Genomic DNA, 15,845 nt, shown 5'->3' with positions numbered 1-15,845 from the left:
TGTGCGGCAGTGGGTACTTAGGTCACAGCAATTGAAACATAGTTTATGTGAACTTACTTCTTCAGTGGTAATGATTATATTTCTTATCCTTTCTACAAAGAATGTTCTCCTTCATTTTGCCATGTGGAGTGTCTTTGAAGATCATCTATTCTAATGCATTCTTTTGCTCAAACATGACTACCCGGACGGCAAGTAACTATCGCCACTCTCAAATTTCTTAAATTTTCTTTAAATTTTCAACACACATTTCTTCAAGAAATTATTGGGAGGATGTAACATTTAGGTGGTCACAAGGCTCAGTAGGCAACGGTTTAGTATATGAATGTATAAGACGACGCAGCTTGCAAAGAAATTAATTTTCTGCACATATAACATTACCTAAATTCGAGAGCCCTTTCGGAATTCCGTGTAATTCATTTCGCATTCAGTTTGAAAGCAGGAATTTTATTTTTCAAAAAAAGGAATATATACTCTAATTGCTCATTTCATGGGCAAGGAATTATGCATGGCTAATGAGGATTTCGTTTGCTTAGGGAGTGTTTGAAGTAGGTATACTTATCAGAGTAAATTTTTTCTTTCCTAAATTCATAATCTAATTTCGATTTTTATGCCGCTTAAACGAGGTTTCTCTCTCAAGAAACATAATATTTTTTTGGAAATATTGTTTTTTCAGTGTACATATATTTATTTTTTATATAGGTATAAAAATGCATGTTATCTAAGAATGATCAATTTATAATTGTTAATGGGGAAATAAAATTAAGTAATAACTCTCTGATTGTTATTTTTTATCCACAGTTGATTAATATTTACGATATCCGAGCCGTAGTTCCTCACCGGTGGACGGCGTTGGACGAAGCATACCCTAGCTTGAGTCCAAGTTAAACCTTTCCTTCCCTTTTTTCCCCTTTCCCAATTTATCGATTAACTATATTTCTTGGATTGTACCTTATCTCTTATTCTGCTTTCCCCATCCTTCCGTTTCGTACACGACTGTCGCTTTTTCTACTCCCAATTTCGTCCTCTCCTTTTTAAGGGACAAGGGTGGTGCCTGGCATTGCACGCACCACTCCAGAGTGGGCGTGGCCCATTGGTGCTCACACAAATGCGCGGGCGCCATGCCATCACCCCTCTCACCCCCCCCCCCTCCTAAATCCCAAACACGTCCCATTATTCCTACTTGCCTTCCCTCGTGATCCTAATCCCACCTTGGGTCGGATGTTTCAGGAATTGAGGGAGTAGTTATCGATAACTCCTCGGCTTATTCATCGGCTGAGCAATCCTCGATAGTATCGAGTAGCGCAGTCACAAATAAAGGCATTAAGGTACTCGTATTTTATCTTTCGGGCCTAGTTCTCGACGGATTGCGTTATCATCAAGCTCAAAATGCGTTGAAACCTTGGACATGCAAATAAAATAAATGGAAAATGTGCCTTCCTTATTGAATATGGCACCAATATCCCGTTTCCATAAAATATTACTTAATACCATTGGTAATGGTGTATACAAATGGTTATTTTATCATAATAAAATAGAAGTTTCCTTTAATTCGTGGATATGGTGTATTGATAAGGAAACAAATTTTTGGTGAAAAAAATCTCCTGCATGCAAGCACCCGATTTTTTGTTTAAGGCAACTAAAAATCCGCTTCGAAAATCCAAATCCATTCCTACGAAAATTTAATAATGTTGTGTGTTAATAATTATTGTCCGATTCGGTCGCTGATTAGCGAGGAGATACTTCACTTTATTAAAATTGGTAGTGCTAGTTTTATGTCAGGTAGATACGCAAATTCAATGTTTACACTATCGCAGAGGAAGGGGATAAAATCAGGAAAAAAGTAGTTAAACAACTGGGTATTTTATTTTTTCCACGCTATTGCGTATGGAAATGAAGAAAATAAATTAACGAACTAATCAAGTGTTGATGGTAATTTTTCTCTCGTGCAGGAGACAAACATGTCTCCGTCGCTGTGGTCTACTTTCCATCTCTTCAGTCCCCTGTTGTGCACGCCGCCGCATTCCATCGTATCTTCCTTAGAGGCACATGAGACACAATGCAATTGATATGCGCTGCATTGCTGTACGCATTCTAGCCCAGTGATGGATGGCTGTCGTTCTTCCAGTCATATTCCTTTAGCGCTTATGTAGCAATGCATTTTGCTGAGGCCGCTCGGGTTTTGCTCCCTCTTGTCGAGTGATAGTGTATCTGCTAAAAGTGTCTTTGCGCCGTCATTTTTCATTTTACCCTTCGGCATGCGTTGAATATACCATGAGTGACCTAAATAATTCCTTAAGCATCGAAAAAATTAGTGTAAGGAAATATTTCCCCGGAATATTGCTCTTGTAATTGACATTTTGAACAGTTCTTATCAGAATAATTTTACTGTTTGCATTACTCTCCCCTATGGATGCATTTGGACGATTTTCAATATATTTGCTCCAAGCGTTGATAAATCTAATTTTGATGACCTAGTAAAGCAATTAATTATATTTATTATGTACAATAATAGCATTTAGTGAAGTATTTTGGTGTTAAATTCCTTGGTGACATAATTCTACTTTTGTTTATGGAATTCTCTTTATACTTAATATTTGAATACCGAAGATAATTATGCATCACATTTGTAATTTTTTTCAAGTGGAACTCCTTTTGATGAGTTGTGTCATATGTTTTGCTTGTTCAGTATTTAGACAAGAGGTAAAATTCATCGTCTTTATGTTTGAATGTTAAGTAAACTCTGATGTTTCGAATTAAGCGAGGTTGATAGAGTTATCTCCTTTAACTAATATGCAGTGTAATTTCCAACGATGCAAAAAAGAAGGAGCTGATTGAGATCCGTGTCAGGCCAAAAGCACGTTTGCCATTTCAACGAGCGGAGAAGTGGCAATAAGCCAGAGCGTGGTAAAATCATAATTAGAAAAAAAATCCTCACATATACCTCTGTTTTCTTGGTTGGGCCTACCAGTGAAAAGCGAGCTTCTACTCCTTTCCGTTTTATTTTCTTGGTGTGCACTGCCTTATGGATCGATTTACCTTAAAGTTGAGCATTCAGTCTTCCACAATTCTTTTCATAAAGATATGTATATGCGGAAGTCTCCTCTCATCGAAATATATTGACGGTTTCTTTCTTTTAGCACTTCATCAGATTCGACAGAAATGAAAAGGCCACCTATATCACTATTATTGCATGTTAGCCACTCTAAAGCGTGTGGCTTCTCAGTATTTACTATTATTAATATTTGTGTAGTTAGAAGGTAGTGGTAAAATGGAAGTGAAAGTGCTTATCTTAGTTATACAAAATTTCGGGTTTACAGTGTAGCTAAACTTCTTAGGTTCTGTTGCAAGTATATCGTCACCCCGTGAGGACAATTTTTCACATGCAAACGTCACATGCTGGGTTTCACAACCTAGCATTCGTATGAGCTCACTAATATGCCTTTTATGCGTGTTTTTTTCTGAAAAGTATGACCTTTATATCGCAAGATTTGCTAGTTTGGGCGTTATAATTATGTTGTCAGGAAATCTTAAATTACTTTTCGCTAAAATATTTGATTAATTAGGTTTCTGCGGTTAAAGTCTCTGCGTAACTTCATTAAAATTTAATTTAAATTAAAGTTTAATGAAGTTACTAGAATTACGTTATAAGAATGTAAAATTGTGTATTTACGTGAAGAGATGGTTTTCTGTGTGTGCCTAACTTAAAATTTTTGCCCTTTTTCCTATCACAAATACATATCTGTCGCAGAGGTTCATTCTTTTCTCTCCGGAGAAATTGTTGATTTGATAATATTAATTTATTTATACTATCTATTTAAAGTCCCCAAAAATGAAGATACGCGGTAAAAACCAGAAGACAGTATGTTCATTAACTTTTTATGATCATATTGAAATATGTTTGCTAAAGAATTGAAGTCAATATGCTTCAATGCTAAGCATTCACGTTGAATGCCATCTGATAATAGTTACAGGCAACATTAATGTACCAGTGCCAAAAGTATTGCTTGTTTTCCACCATATGGTTTTTCTATCGGATTATCCTGTTATAGCGTCTGTATGTGTGTGTTGTTGATTATGCTAGTGACGATGATCCTTCAAATTAAGTGTTATTTCAGTTATTCGTGAACGTTTGCCAGCTGTTTTATGAATCGAGTGTTAAATTAACCAAGTGTTTCTTTTTTGATTTCTGCAGGGTGTCCTTTGGCAGCTCCAAAGGTTCCATGGTGGAGACTCTAATTTTCGAGAGCCCGCTGCAAGAGGAGCCGGAGACGAGCCCCATCCAAGAGGTGCCCCCGGACGTCTCCTCCCGCTCCCCATACTTCCCGGGCAGCGCCGTGCCCCACCCGCACTCTCTCGCCTACTCCCACCTGCACTACAACGGCGCCTCCGACCACGGACACCACCACTACCCTGGGTAAGTCATCCTCACCTCTTCTTCATACGTCCTCGTCCTTTAGGTCCCTGCAAAATGCACAGATACCCAAAGTGAAACTACACGCGCATTTAACAAAACCCCTTTCCGACAACTGACTAACTGACCCGTACAAATAAATGTTTGGGGTGAACGAGACGAGATACGGCAAGAAATCGTACAATCGACCCCCTCTAAAATCGTCTAAACCCTAAGTAAAATTGTCCAAGGACTAAATTTCTATCTATTTCAGTGCTGCCAAACTGCCTTTATGCCTCTACATTTTGGGGGAAACTTGGGGGTCAAAAAATAGATAGTAATGAGGAATTTGAACATCAGGAAGAAGCTTGTTGATGGTTTCAAAGTCGTTGTGGGAGTCATTAGTCCACACCTTTTAACAGCCAAAAATCGTGGAAGCCAAGAGCTGTTTGGTATTCCTTGGATTCAATTTAAGTTGGTTCAATTTAGAAAAACAATCTTTGAGGAACAAACGGCAGACAAAAATTTTAAGAACTGGTAGAGTGATCAGAAAAGGCCACAAACCTTTTCTGAAGGGCGACGCAGAACTCCTTAGCGAGCGAAAGCGAGTTTAAATGTGCTATTCCAGGGAAAAAATAATAAATAAATTGATCACCGCTGGTTTTACGGTCATTCAATGACTTTTTATGCAATATACAAAAGATAATGGGATAAATTACAGTGTAATTTAATTGTAAACATGAAAATTATCTTGCATGGACGATAAGATACGAAAATACGTTTGTTAGGGATGTTATAAAAAATCGAATTAATTTACTGATTATCAGGATTGATGAATGATGTTTAAATATTATTTTTGCTGCGTCACCAGAAGATGGCGTTTAGAATGCCAGCGGGACTTTCTCTGCGGAATCAAATTAGACATGGTGAAACCGAAAAGAAATGGATTCACCGTATTGAGTCAATCATTCAAGTAGACATAAGTTTATAAAAGTCTTTCATTGCTAATATAAGTGAGAGATCATTAAGCACCAACTGGGTACTATGTGCTCTGTATTGTATCGGAATTGGATCTGGAATCGAACCACAGAATATTTGGCCACCATGAAAGCCAAGAAGCCCTTTCTTTTGGTTTTTATCTTTTCTCTGAGGCTTTAAAGCGAATGGTTTTGGTGGTATTACTAGCAAATACAGTTTTCAATTTGACACTTTACATTTCCATTAAAAATTCAAGCGTAGTAAGATACCCATATTGTACAGTGGGCGTAGTATATTAATATCGGTTGATCGTGATAGTTTTACTTTCGATCTTATGGTTATTTTAAATTTGCGTCAATGTATCAATTTTTTTCCATACGTGCATGCATTTAGAATATTTTTCTTTAAAATCTATTTCCGTGAGAATTCCTGTGGTATAATTTTCATGGAGGACTGATACTCTCTCACGTATAGTATCAATGAGCGTATTTTAGGTTCATACATAATTACCAACCACCTATAATACCTTCGGAAGCATTCGAACTCTCTCTTGATTCAGTCATTCAGAAAGGCAGAGGAGTCTGTTCCATATAAAGGTTATTTTCCTATATATTGAGTAGTAAAACCAGCCGCAGATGTGAATCCCCAATACGTTAACGAAGGTGCTGATTTCCTCTCTCTAATGAGGCCGGCGGGTTTATTCGTGTTCTGGCTGTATACCGTTGTCTCTCGGGAAAATCTAGGATTTTCCTGAGAAGGCGAACCGTTTGCAGGGAGTGGTAATTACGTCCTCGGAATGTTACCTTCCTTTTTCGGGGGTCCTCCGGGGGAATACCTCACGCTATAGTATCTGTCGGCGGAGAGGCGACCGGGCGGGGCCATCCTCTTTCTCTTTATCGGCCTCTACATCTGCCCCCGAGATTACCGGCGACCCGATTCCAGCTTTTCGAGCCTTTCCTCCGTCGGTCGCACCGCCACACCCTCGTCCGACCCCCGCCCACGTTGGCGTGGATCAACCACCGCCCCTCACTCGAGCCATGACATTTCGTGACTGGGCTCGGGTTTCCAAATTAAACGCGATGACCCGGGCCCTCTCCCTCGTCGACTTCGTGTCACTTCGGTAAGGAATTTGAAGGGGAAGAGAGAGAGAGGGAGAGAATCTCACGCTAACGGTTACCATTGCCGTAATTGAAAGATTCCATTTCAGAAATACCGTGCAGAAATATATCACTGCCATCGCCAAAACCTCCTATTTGAAGAATCTTTCCTACTGCCTTCAATAGGAAAAGAGACTTCAAGGTGCTGCTTTCTTAAGATAAACAAATTACTGTCTTGAGTAAATAGAATAATTAATTTTTTTTCGATTAAGAAAGTATGATTATAACATCTGTGGGGTAATTTATATTACAATTTCATTTATTAGAGGGTTTTTCATAATAAATAAAAAGTAGGAATTGCACTTACTCTTGCCTTGTTTGTTTCGGCAGAATGATGATTGTATTTATGAACTAAATAAGGAAAGGAAACAATTATTTTTTACTTGATGTATTAAATGATGTCATTATTCTTTTTTCATTCTTTTTTATGCACTATTTAAAAACATCCGGGAGATTTTAGAAACGAATTTGCTATTAGTTGTAAAATATTTTTGTAAGTATTTTTTACTTGAAGTATTTAATGGCATCGTTATTCTTTTTTCATTCTTTTATTATGAATCGTTTAAAACATCGAGGAGATTTTAGGAACGAATATGCGATTAATTGTAAAGTCTTTTTTGTAAGGAACGTATAGCGCTATCCCAAATATTTCGTTTGCTTAACAATTTGAAATGATTGTGCTTTATGTATTAAGTATATGTTATTGATGAGGGTAACTTCTATTTTCTTTTTACTCTTGTAGATTAGATTCATGAGTATATGTATCCTCTCAGACCCGAATGCCATCCACAGTCACAATCGTGTTACAAGTGGAGAGGGCTAGACGCCTGTTGGTGTTGCTCTCGGAGTAGATTTATCGCGCGGTATGCGATAACGAAGCCTCGAGTGTTTCAGGAATGAGAGGCGAATAAATATTACTGCCAATCAAGATCATGGCGCTGCTGCTGCTTTCATTTCCTTAGTTGTCGCTATTGAATCAGGAGAGAGGTAAAAGCTTCCACGCAATGTCCTTTCCCTCGTTGTTATTTTATTCCAAAGTATTTTCTTCGACCCCATCCAGCATATATTTACGAATCTCAGCTACTCATTTCGTACTTTTTTCGGTAGACTTTGTTGAAGCATACCGATACTGTTTATGTCCCTCATTTATATCCATTTTTTTATTCGAGAGTTGTTTAAATTCAATTATACATTGTATATTACTATAAGTAAATACGATGATACATAATACATATCCCATGGCATCATTGATTTTAATGAAAACATTTATGGGAAAAACAGTCTTAATTTAGCAGACATGTATGAGGAAAATTAGCGCATAAAAATTTTAAGCGTGTTATTGCTGGATTCAATTTTTCTCACGTTATCTACAGTGTTATCTCCAGCGGAGACATTAGTAGATTTTAATGTTTCAAAGCTTTATTGATTATAATAAATGAAGGCCGTGTGATGTGAAAAAATAGTATTTTTAGATAGGGGAGATGTCTTTGGCAATCATTTTTGATGTGCAAGTGCCTGGTTCTGATTGGACCCAGCTCAAGTTCTTTAATTCGTTTTATAGAAGAGTGTTGGAGTGAACGCAATGATTAATTTTCTAAATTTATATTATTATGAATATTTATAAAATTTAGTGTGTCAAATGTGCTATTACCAGCGTACCAAATTGCATGTATTCCGCGTGAAGGAGCATTTAATTTTTTTTCTATTTGGCATTTGGCTGTCACCCTTATGCCCAAATCAGGAGCTAAGAGTAATACGCTTTAACTCTTATATGAAATAGATGTAATTCCTAATTTTTCGTATTAGCGGTTGTGACCGTTTTTTCCAAACCTTCCTTCGATGGCTTACAATTATTCAAACTCGGGGTGATCATCAGAGTTGGCAGTCTTAGAGCTTCAACGTGAGCGTTCAAAAAGTTGAGGCTGGAGACCTCCGCTCCCACTGTGTGATCCTGCAAAACAGCTCCCTTTCTGGAATAAACAAGTCGCCTAAAAGGCATTCGTGGTATTCATCCCTGCGTGAAGAAGAGTGTATATTTCATTCTATCCTACGCCTTAGGGTGAAGATAAGTCCCTGGTGCTCTCTCTGTCTTCTCCAGTTCTCCGATAAACAGTTGCCAACCGGTTGAATGACTCTTCCGGAGCTCGGAAAGTGGTCTTTATTGTGCAGATGCTCCCGGCCCCGTGGCTATTTGTGTATTGGAGTGTAGCGCTGTCTTCCTCTCCCTCCCGATTCCTCGGTGCTTGCACGGAAGGTCACGGATGATCGTGGACCGCACATGCGGAAACGTTCGCCTGGGAATGCAGTTGCTTCTCTCTTGCAGCACCTCTCCGTGTAAAGGCACCCCTAGGGGTCAGGTTGAAAACTTAGACCTTCGAGCAATCTCTCCGGTTATCGATACCGTCTCAATCTTACCCGCAGTGGCGTCCTACACCACCTTCCCCATCTCACCCTCATCTATTATCCCCCCTCGCCGATTCCCTCCTTCCTAGACGCCCCCTCTTTCTGCAACACCTCTCGAGTAGAGTTCGTTCGTGAGTGAGAAGCTCTTGACTTTACTCACTCAATCGTTCTTGATGCGCCTTTTGCACCCGTATTCGTTTTTACTTCGGTCAGAGATCGAAACAGTTTTGGATTTAATATCAGCCCATGAATATTAATGTCGTACGAATAAAATGCATCGCTACCTTGTATGCTTTTGTATGTAGCTGAAGTATAACGCCTGACGGACCAAGTGTTATAATAGTTCTCTTCTCATATTAATTATGAAGGTCATATACAAATACATAGTTTGAGGTATTATTTAGTGTATTTGTAAATTTATGGATAATATTTTAGTATTATACGTATTATTATTCATTGGATGAAAACATTTAATTTTAATGTTACATTGCTTTAGTGTGTGGTATTACCTCTTAAAGATGCCCTGCCACTGCCACGATCTGAAACTGGGAATCAGTCAAGTTAGAGGTTAAGCTCTTACGGAATAACTAGTAAGGTCAGAAATATATATTTATGTGCATGCACTGGAGAATATGGACGTGGCGTTGGTAACTCAGGAATAAATATAAAATGCAGAATAGAGGGGTTGAGGCGACGACGTTCATGCCGATGATCCCTACAGCAAAAATTGGTCACTAACAATTAAAAATTGAGTTCCAAGAATAAAGGAAAGAATAAGTGAGGTTCAAAATTGTGTAGGAATTTAGTATGTTGTCGGATATTCACGATCTTAAGGCCGTTTTACACGGTACACGGAATTGCGCAGGTTAGAGCTGCATTAATTTCTAAAATGGCGTGGAATTGCGCGAATGCATGAACGAAATTAGAATATGAGCTATTTTGCCGTCTCGCATCCACGCAATCTCGCATGTGTTCTAGCAATTCATCGCTTTACACGACGCAATTTTGATTGCGCCTTCACACGTACGTCAGACTGCGCAATTCCGTGTACCGTGTAAAACGGCCTTTAGAGCTAGTAGACTAGATGTCGGCGCCGCAGTGCCGCGTGGGGTAGTTGTAGGTGTCGACAGCGAATACTGGTCTGAGATGTCCTTTTCCGCGAACAAAAGTCGATTTTTCGATGGCGTTCAAACTGTTAACAATACCAAATATATGAAGCTTAAACGTCATTCCATTGTAAATGGATCTCTTTATCTTCCCTTACTGCCCTTTCTTCGAAACAAAGAAATGGCTTTTAGCGGAAGTTGGTTGCGTGTAATTTCTCTCGTTTTTGACCGCTTTTTATCTTTAAAAATACCATTACAAATTACCTATTGTATTACGTTTTATGAGTTTTTGAGCTACCTTATCTTTCATATGATCCATTAAACCCATTTTTAATATTATTAAGCTGTCCGGGGTCTCAGGACAGGATGCCTTATTATCATTCACAGAAATTGTTTTTGCACTTAATGATATCATTGCACGCTGCAGCGTCCGTATCTATGTTGGCCTCAGCTTGTGGCTACTTCGCAGCCGCTTCGAGCGCTCTTTTAAGCATTTACTCTGAGATCGCCGCCCGTCACCCACTCCTCCACGTCTGCGCTCGCGTCGCCCTTCTTGTTATTCCGTCCTCACTTGATCGCATTTGCTTTCATGGGCCGCAACCAATTGAAGGAGGGGGGCGTTTCATCCCTTCCGCCTCGGATGAAGCTTTCTTGATCCGATCCCGATGATGATCCGAGAGGGCACTCACCATTCCTCTCAATGCTGCGCGCGCACCCACACGCGTGATCGCATTGCATGATTGGATCCATTGGAAATGGCCATTTTGCTCCGAATCACCTTGAGCTTGAACTTCTATTTCTTCTCTCGTTGTGTATGTCTGCGTGTGTGTGTGGGTCGAAATTGGCTCCGCTGCAATCTGTCGTTGCACAACCACCGCCTTCGCATCTCTCCCTCCTCTCTCGCCCGCTACCTTAGAAAATTACATCTCGTCCCTTCTTTAAGCGTCTTCAACTTTGAAACGTGCGTACTTCGTATCACATTTCCCACCCTCTTCCACTCTGTCTATCCGTGGGGTCTAGGCTTTCTCGAACTAACCCTGCGAAGGACTGAGAACACCCACAACAGTTTCCGGGAAAAAAATTCACCTATGCGGAATCGACAGGGGTTCAGGTTTATTATACTCTCAGTGCATCCATTGAAACCCCATCTCCCCAACGACGTCGTCTTTTATGAACAGTAGTGCATTGCAGGTAATGGAAATGGTTTATAGGATCGAGGATTTACTATATCGTAGCAAAACATCCGTTTGAGAACTCGTTCATCCGAGTTTTTAGGTTAATATCTCAAAGATCACTCGAATATTATGCATATAAAATAAGTAGATTTACACGAAGCTCATTCATTTCTACGTTTATTGATGTCATGCTAACTTTTTTACTGCCCTTATTATTTTTTTGTACCGAAAAAAGAAATTCCAACGCATTTTTCTGAGCAAGGTCTCCTCATTAACTCTTTTAAAGGGACACATTTTTCTATTTTCTATTTACCAAGAATGAAATAGTACCCGTGAAATGAACATTGCACCCGCTTGATTGATTGCGTACATAATCACTTGTTACCGTTTCATTTCGGTAAAATTTAATATTTTATTTATTTTTTAAATTTTATTCCCAAACCGCCGAGTACAGCTCATATTGGCCAATGAATTGGGATATGAATTAAAAGTGAGTTCGTTTAATATCCGCTTAAATAGCATCGGAATGTTTTGTCTCCATTAACATTGATTAGCTCCTTCTGCAGATTAAAAAACATTCGTAGCTGTCTTCCATCCCGTGAGTGTTAGGATAGCATCTGGTGAACGCATTAATTCCTGACAGTCCTAACATCCTGAAAGTATCCAGACCCTCTCGTTATTGCTCGTAGGTGCGAGGTGCTTGACGTTGTATCCGTTTAAGCGTGGGGCAATCCTGACTTTTAGGCGCGAAACATCTCGGGAACATTAAATTCTGTTTCGCATCTCGCGGATGCGTCGGGTATTCCCGAGTGGGAGGTGAGAGGGGGCGCTGGAAGTGCTAAATCGGGAGTGGCTTTCCTTTGCGCACTTCGAACGCGAACGGCCGTGCCGTGGGCGCCCTCGGCGCGCGTGTGTTCGAGACGACGAGCGACAGCGAGAAAGAGGTGTGAAGGGACGCTCAAAGGGTGTTCGGTTGAAAAGAAGCAGATGGCGGAAGGGGAAATCCCCAAGACGCTTCTGTCCTTTATATTTGCGACGTTGCCGCTTCCTTCATTATTTTTAGATGAGCATACATGAGAGGAATCGGCTCGTTTGTTTCAAGTGTTACACATTTCAGATGTCCATTTCCAAGTGCATCCCCCCCTGAAGCTACTAATCCGTGTATCATAAGCTGTAAACTCTCCGGAGATAAATATTCGTCTTGTTTCGTGAAGTAGGCACTCCTTCTCAACCGGTCGTATTTTATAATTTATAGCATCGGTTTACTTTTTTTTAAACTGACCTTATTGACTAGAAATTTACAGGAAATATAGTTCAGGCCTTTGTTAGCATTTGGCAGCATACTGAACCTAATTACATTTTAGAAGATAAGTTTATACAATTTTTAAATTTGAAAAACTGGAAAATGCCGATTTCGACGTATTTTATTCATCCTTAATATTTCAAGGTAAGTATATTAGTTTCAAAGAAATAATTAGTCTCTAACTAAGACCGATGAAGAAGTTCCGATTTGTTTCCGAAGGCAGATCGCCTAGGCAGATCGCCTAATATTGAATGTTGAATGGAAAATGTTGGTGAAGTTACAGATAGATATGTATTCGTTTCCGTTAGTAAGACTCGGATAGTGTATCTTCTCTATCATATCTTTGTTGTGGGAGATATAATCCCGCGACTTTGTGGTTCTGATATTGTTTTGACCTTCCTGTCTATCATTAGGATCCCTTCTGCTTTAAAGCTGCGCTACGAGGGATTCAACTTTCTTATGCGCAAATCTATATGAAGCGATAACTACCTGAGAACTGCGCTAAATAATGGATTTATTCGTGGTATTTGTCATTTTTAAAATTTTTTCTATTCTAATATTTATCTTTGACGGGGAGGAATGTATTACGGAGGAATAGTATGAAAGAAGTGTTGTTGTAGGTGAATTAATTTTACTCTTATTGGGGATAGATGTATTTAATTGGATCGTTGATGTGATTAAATCCTGTTCAATATTGTTTAGTTAGAATATAGCATACCAAATTATAAACCTTTCTTGATGAGATCACGATTAACAACTTCACGGAATCATTTAATTAAGCCAGTTCCATTCAAAAGAGATTTGTTTTCTGTGACTCAATATTTTGAAGTCTTGGAAGAGCGGAAAAAGGTTAAATTTTCTCTGCTTAAAGCCTAGGGAAGTCATATTACCCATTAGAACCGATCAAAAATAAAGTTTTCAGTCATCAAATAGTTAAATATGCTGTCGTAGCAAATGGAAAGATTACTGGATAACTTGGATGCCACATCCTCCGGCTTTCATGATTGTTAAAAAAAGAATAAGCTCTCGGTGTTATAATACCAATAATTACTAGTAGCAATACTTTGCAAGTGTTCTACGGGGTTGTACGAGGGAAAATATATTATAATTCGCTCAGAAACAGTAATCCCTCTACCAAGCTACACCAATGCAAGAACCAAAATTTGAATGTATGATCTCACCTAAGGTAAAATGATAATATCCTTTGACTGAGGATACTGACTGACTGAGGAATAAATATTCTTTAATGGATACCAAATTTGGTCCAAGAATGAAAAACTTACGAAAAAATAGTCGGAAATTTCGGTATTACGTTTGGCCAAGGTAAGGAAAACGGCGGGAAACGACGATGATGGAGCTTGATTAATTGTGGTTTCCGCGATTTACAACGGCCAAGGTAAATGAAGGCTTAAAAAAATAGAAGGGCCCTATTCTCATTGCTAGCATTCAAGCAAGTATTGTATTCCACAATTTCAGTGTTACTGCTCCTGTACGAAAGCATTCCAAGTACTGTAGTGGGACAAAATATGCTCATAGAAACAAAATGGGATGAATAAGGGGCATGATATACCAGAAACTGATAAGAGATTATCAAAGATGAAAATAAGTTGAGGGATTCTCCGAGGAAATAGACCTTGGTTAGTGTAAAAAATTCTACTGCCTGTGAGAGGGGTGTGGGGTTTTGAAAATATAGGTTCATTGAGGACGGATCAGTTGGCTCTGGGTCCTCAAGTATGCGACATGAGGGGTCGAGGAGGACATGGGATGAGAGGGTCAATGAGGCACCGCCCACTCGCTGACTTCATAAGGACGGAGGACACATTTGGGCGGAATGAGTGGGATGCTCCGAGCAGGAAGAAACACGTGGACACGTGGAGAAATCTATGCATTACTTCACAATTATCCACGCAACGGCCTCTGAAAGGGTGATACAGGGCATCTGACAATTGGGAGAGAGTGACGAAGGGTAATCAAAGGAGAATGTAGAAATGAAAGGGGGTATGTGCAGACCCTATAATTATGTGCTCTTATGTCATTCCTTGGGGGAGCGTGGTGCTATAGTGGGTATAGCGCTTGAAAGGTGATGTTAGTGTCTCGATTTCAAACCCGGGGGAAAGACTTCGGACACCCCTTAGCACAAAATCTTCAATGTGTCAGGTGGCGCGAGGGTAGAAACCCCTGCCTACCCAAAATTTGTGAATTTTACGCGTGGCTTAGGCCAGGGTGAGCTTTACCCTCACCGAACCATAGCAATCTTCTGGTCGGTTTACTGCATTTTTAAGTGAGTGGTATGGCTTCTGTGAATAATAATGTATACGTACTCTGCCAATTCAGGTGATTAATAGACCAAGGGGTGGACAAGAGGTTTGCAACAAAGAAATCGTGAAATTGTTCCTTTTTTTAGATTATAGATACTCTGTGGCACGTGCGCCTGGATTACAGTCACGGCTTCTGTTCCCAACGTAAATTGCACCCAATGGGAAGGGTTGACGTGGAAAGGAACACGAGTGAGACGAGCTCGGTCAAATCCCCACGCGACGCTCGGCTAGTTGTAAATTGAATAACTGGGAGGTCTTTAAGTCAAGATAAAAGACCTTCTTTCATCTCTTCCCAACATCACTGGAACTAAGTTGAAAATCATCTCTGTTTTTTTATTTGACATTTCTTAATGGAACCCTTTTTTTATCGATGGTCGGTATCAAGTTTTAAAAGTAGGAGGAGAACCACACGATACGCGTATTAATCTGGAAAATAATGAAAACATAGCATCACAATAAAGGTGATGAGATGATGTGCTGTATAGTGTGGTGATGAAACTATTCCAGTGCTCTGGAAATAGAATGAATTTAACATGCAGATGAATTTTAACTTTGTCGCTTTTAAGATCATGTTGCGGGATATTGTAATTCGTAAATTTCATTTTTAGTACTGACATGAACTGAAAATCACGAATCAAATATGAAAGAACATAACGGGATATCAGCTTAATGGGTATATTTATGGATTTTACGGATAAAATTTAATAAAGAAGCCAGTTTTCAATATAAGAGTCAAATCTAACAACAAACGGAAAATTATAGATATCGAGAGCAGTTATATCTAATAAAGCCTTATTGTCGGCATACGGAGTCCATGGGAACATTGCAGGTAACGGTAACACCTCATAACGGTAAGAATCACGGCGGGAAATGTGCCTCTTAAACATAGCTCCTTCGCCATCGAAGAACTTGGAAGTACCTCCGGATTCGTGCACTGTAAATCACTGGCATTACGTGGGTGGATAGCTCCGTCTCCTTTGTTTCGAGACGCGATATGGATCAGCACGATAAATCT

General features: G+C 39.5%; 1 protein-coding gene across 1 annotated transcript in view; it reads left to right on the top strand.

Annotated features, from left to right (window-relative positions):
* LOC124159332 overlaps window positions 1–15,845 on the top strand; it is a 457,426-nt gene that overhangs the window by 278,904 nt on the left and 162,677 nt on the right. The window contains exon 4 of the mRNA XM_046535083.1: window positions 4,193–4,414. Within this exon, the coding sequence (XP_046391039.1) occupies window positions 4,193–4,414 (222 nt within the window). The remainder of the gene's footprint in view (window positions 1–4,192; window positions 4,415–15,845) is intronic.

Source organism: Ischnura elegans, chromosome 1 (assembly GCF_921293095.1).
Source record: "Ischnura elegans chromosome 1, ioIscEleg1.1, whole genome shotgun sequence".
Lineage (NCBI taxonomy): Eukaryota > Metazoa > Arthropoda > Insecta > Odonata > Coenagrionidae > Ischnura > Ischnura elegans.
This window is presented reverse-complemented; position numbering and strand designations above follow the sequence as displayed.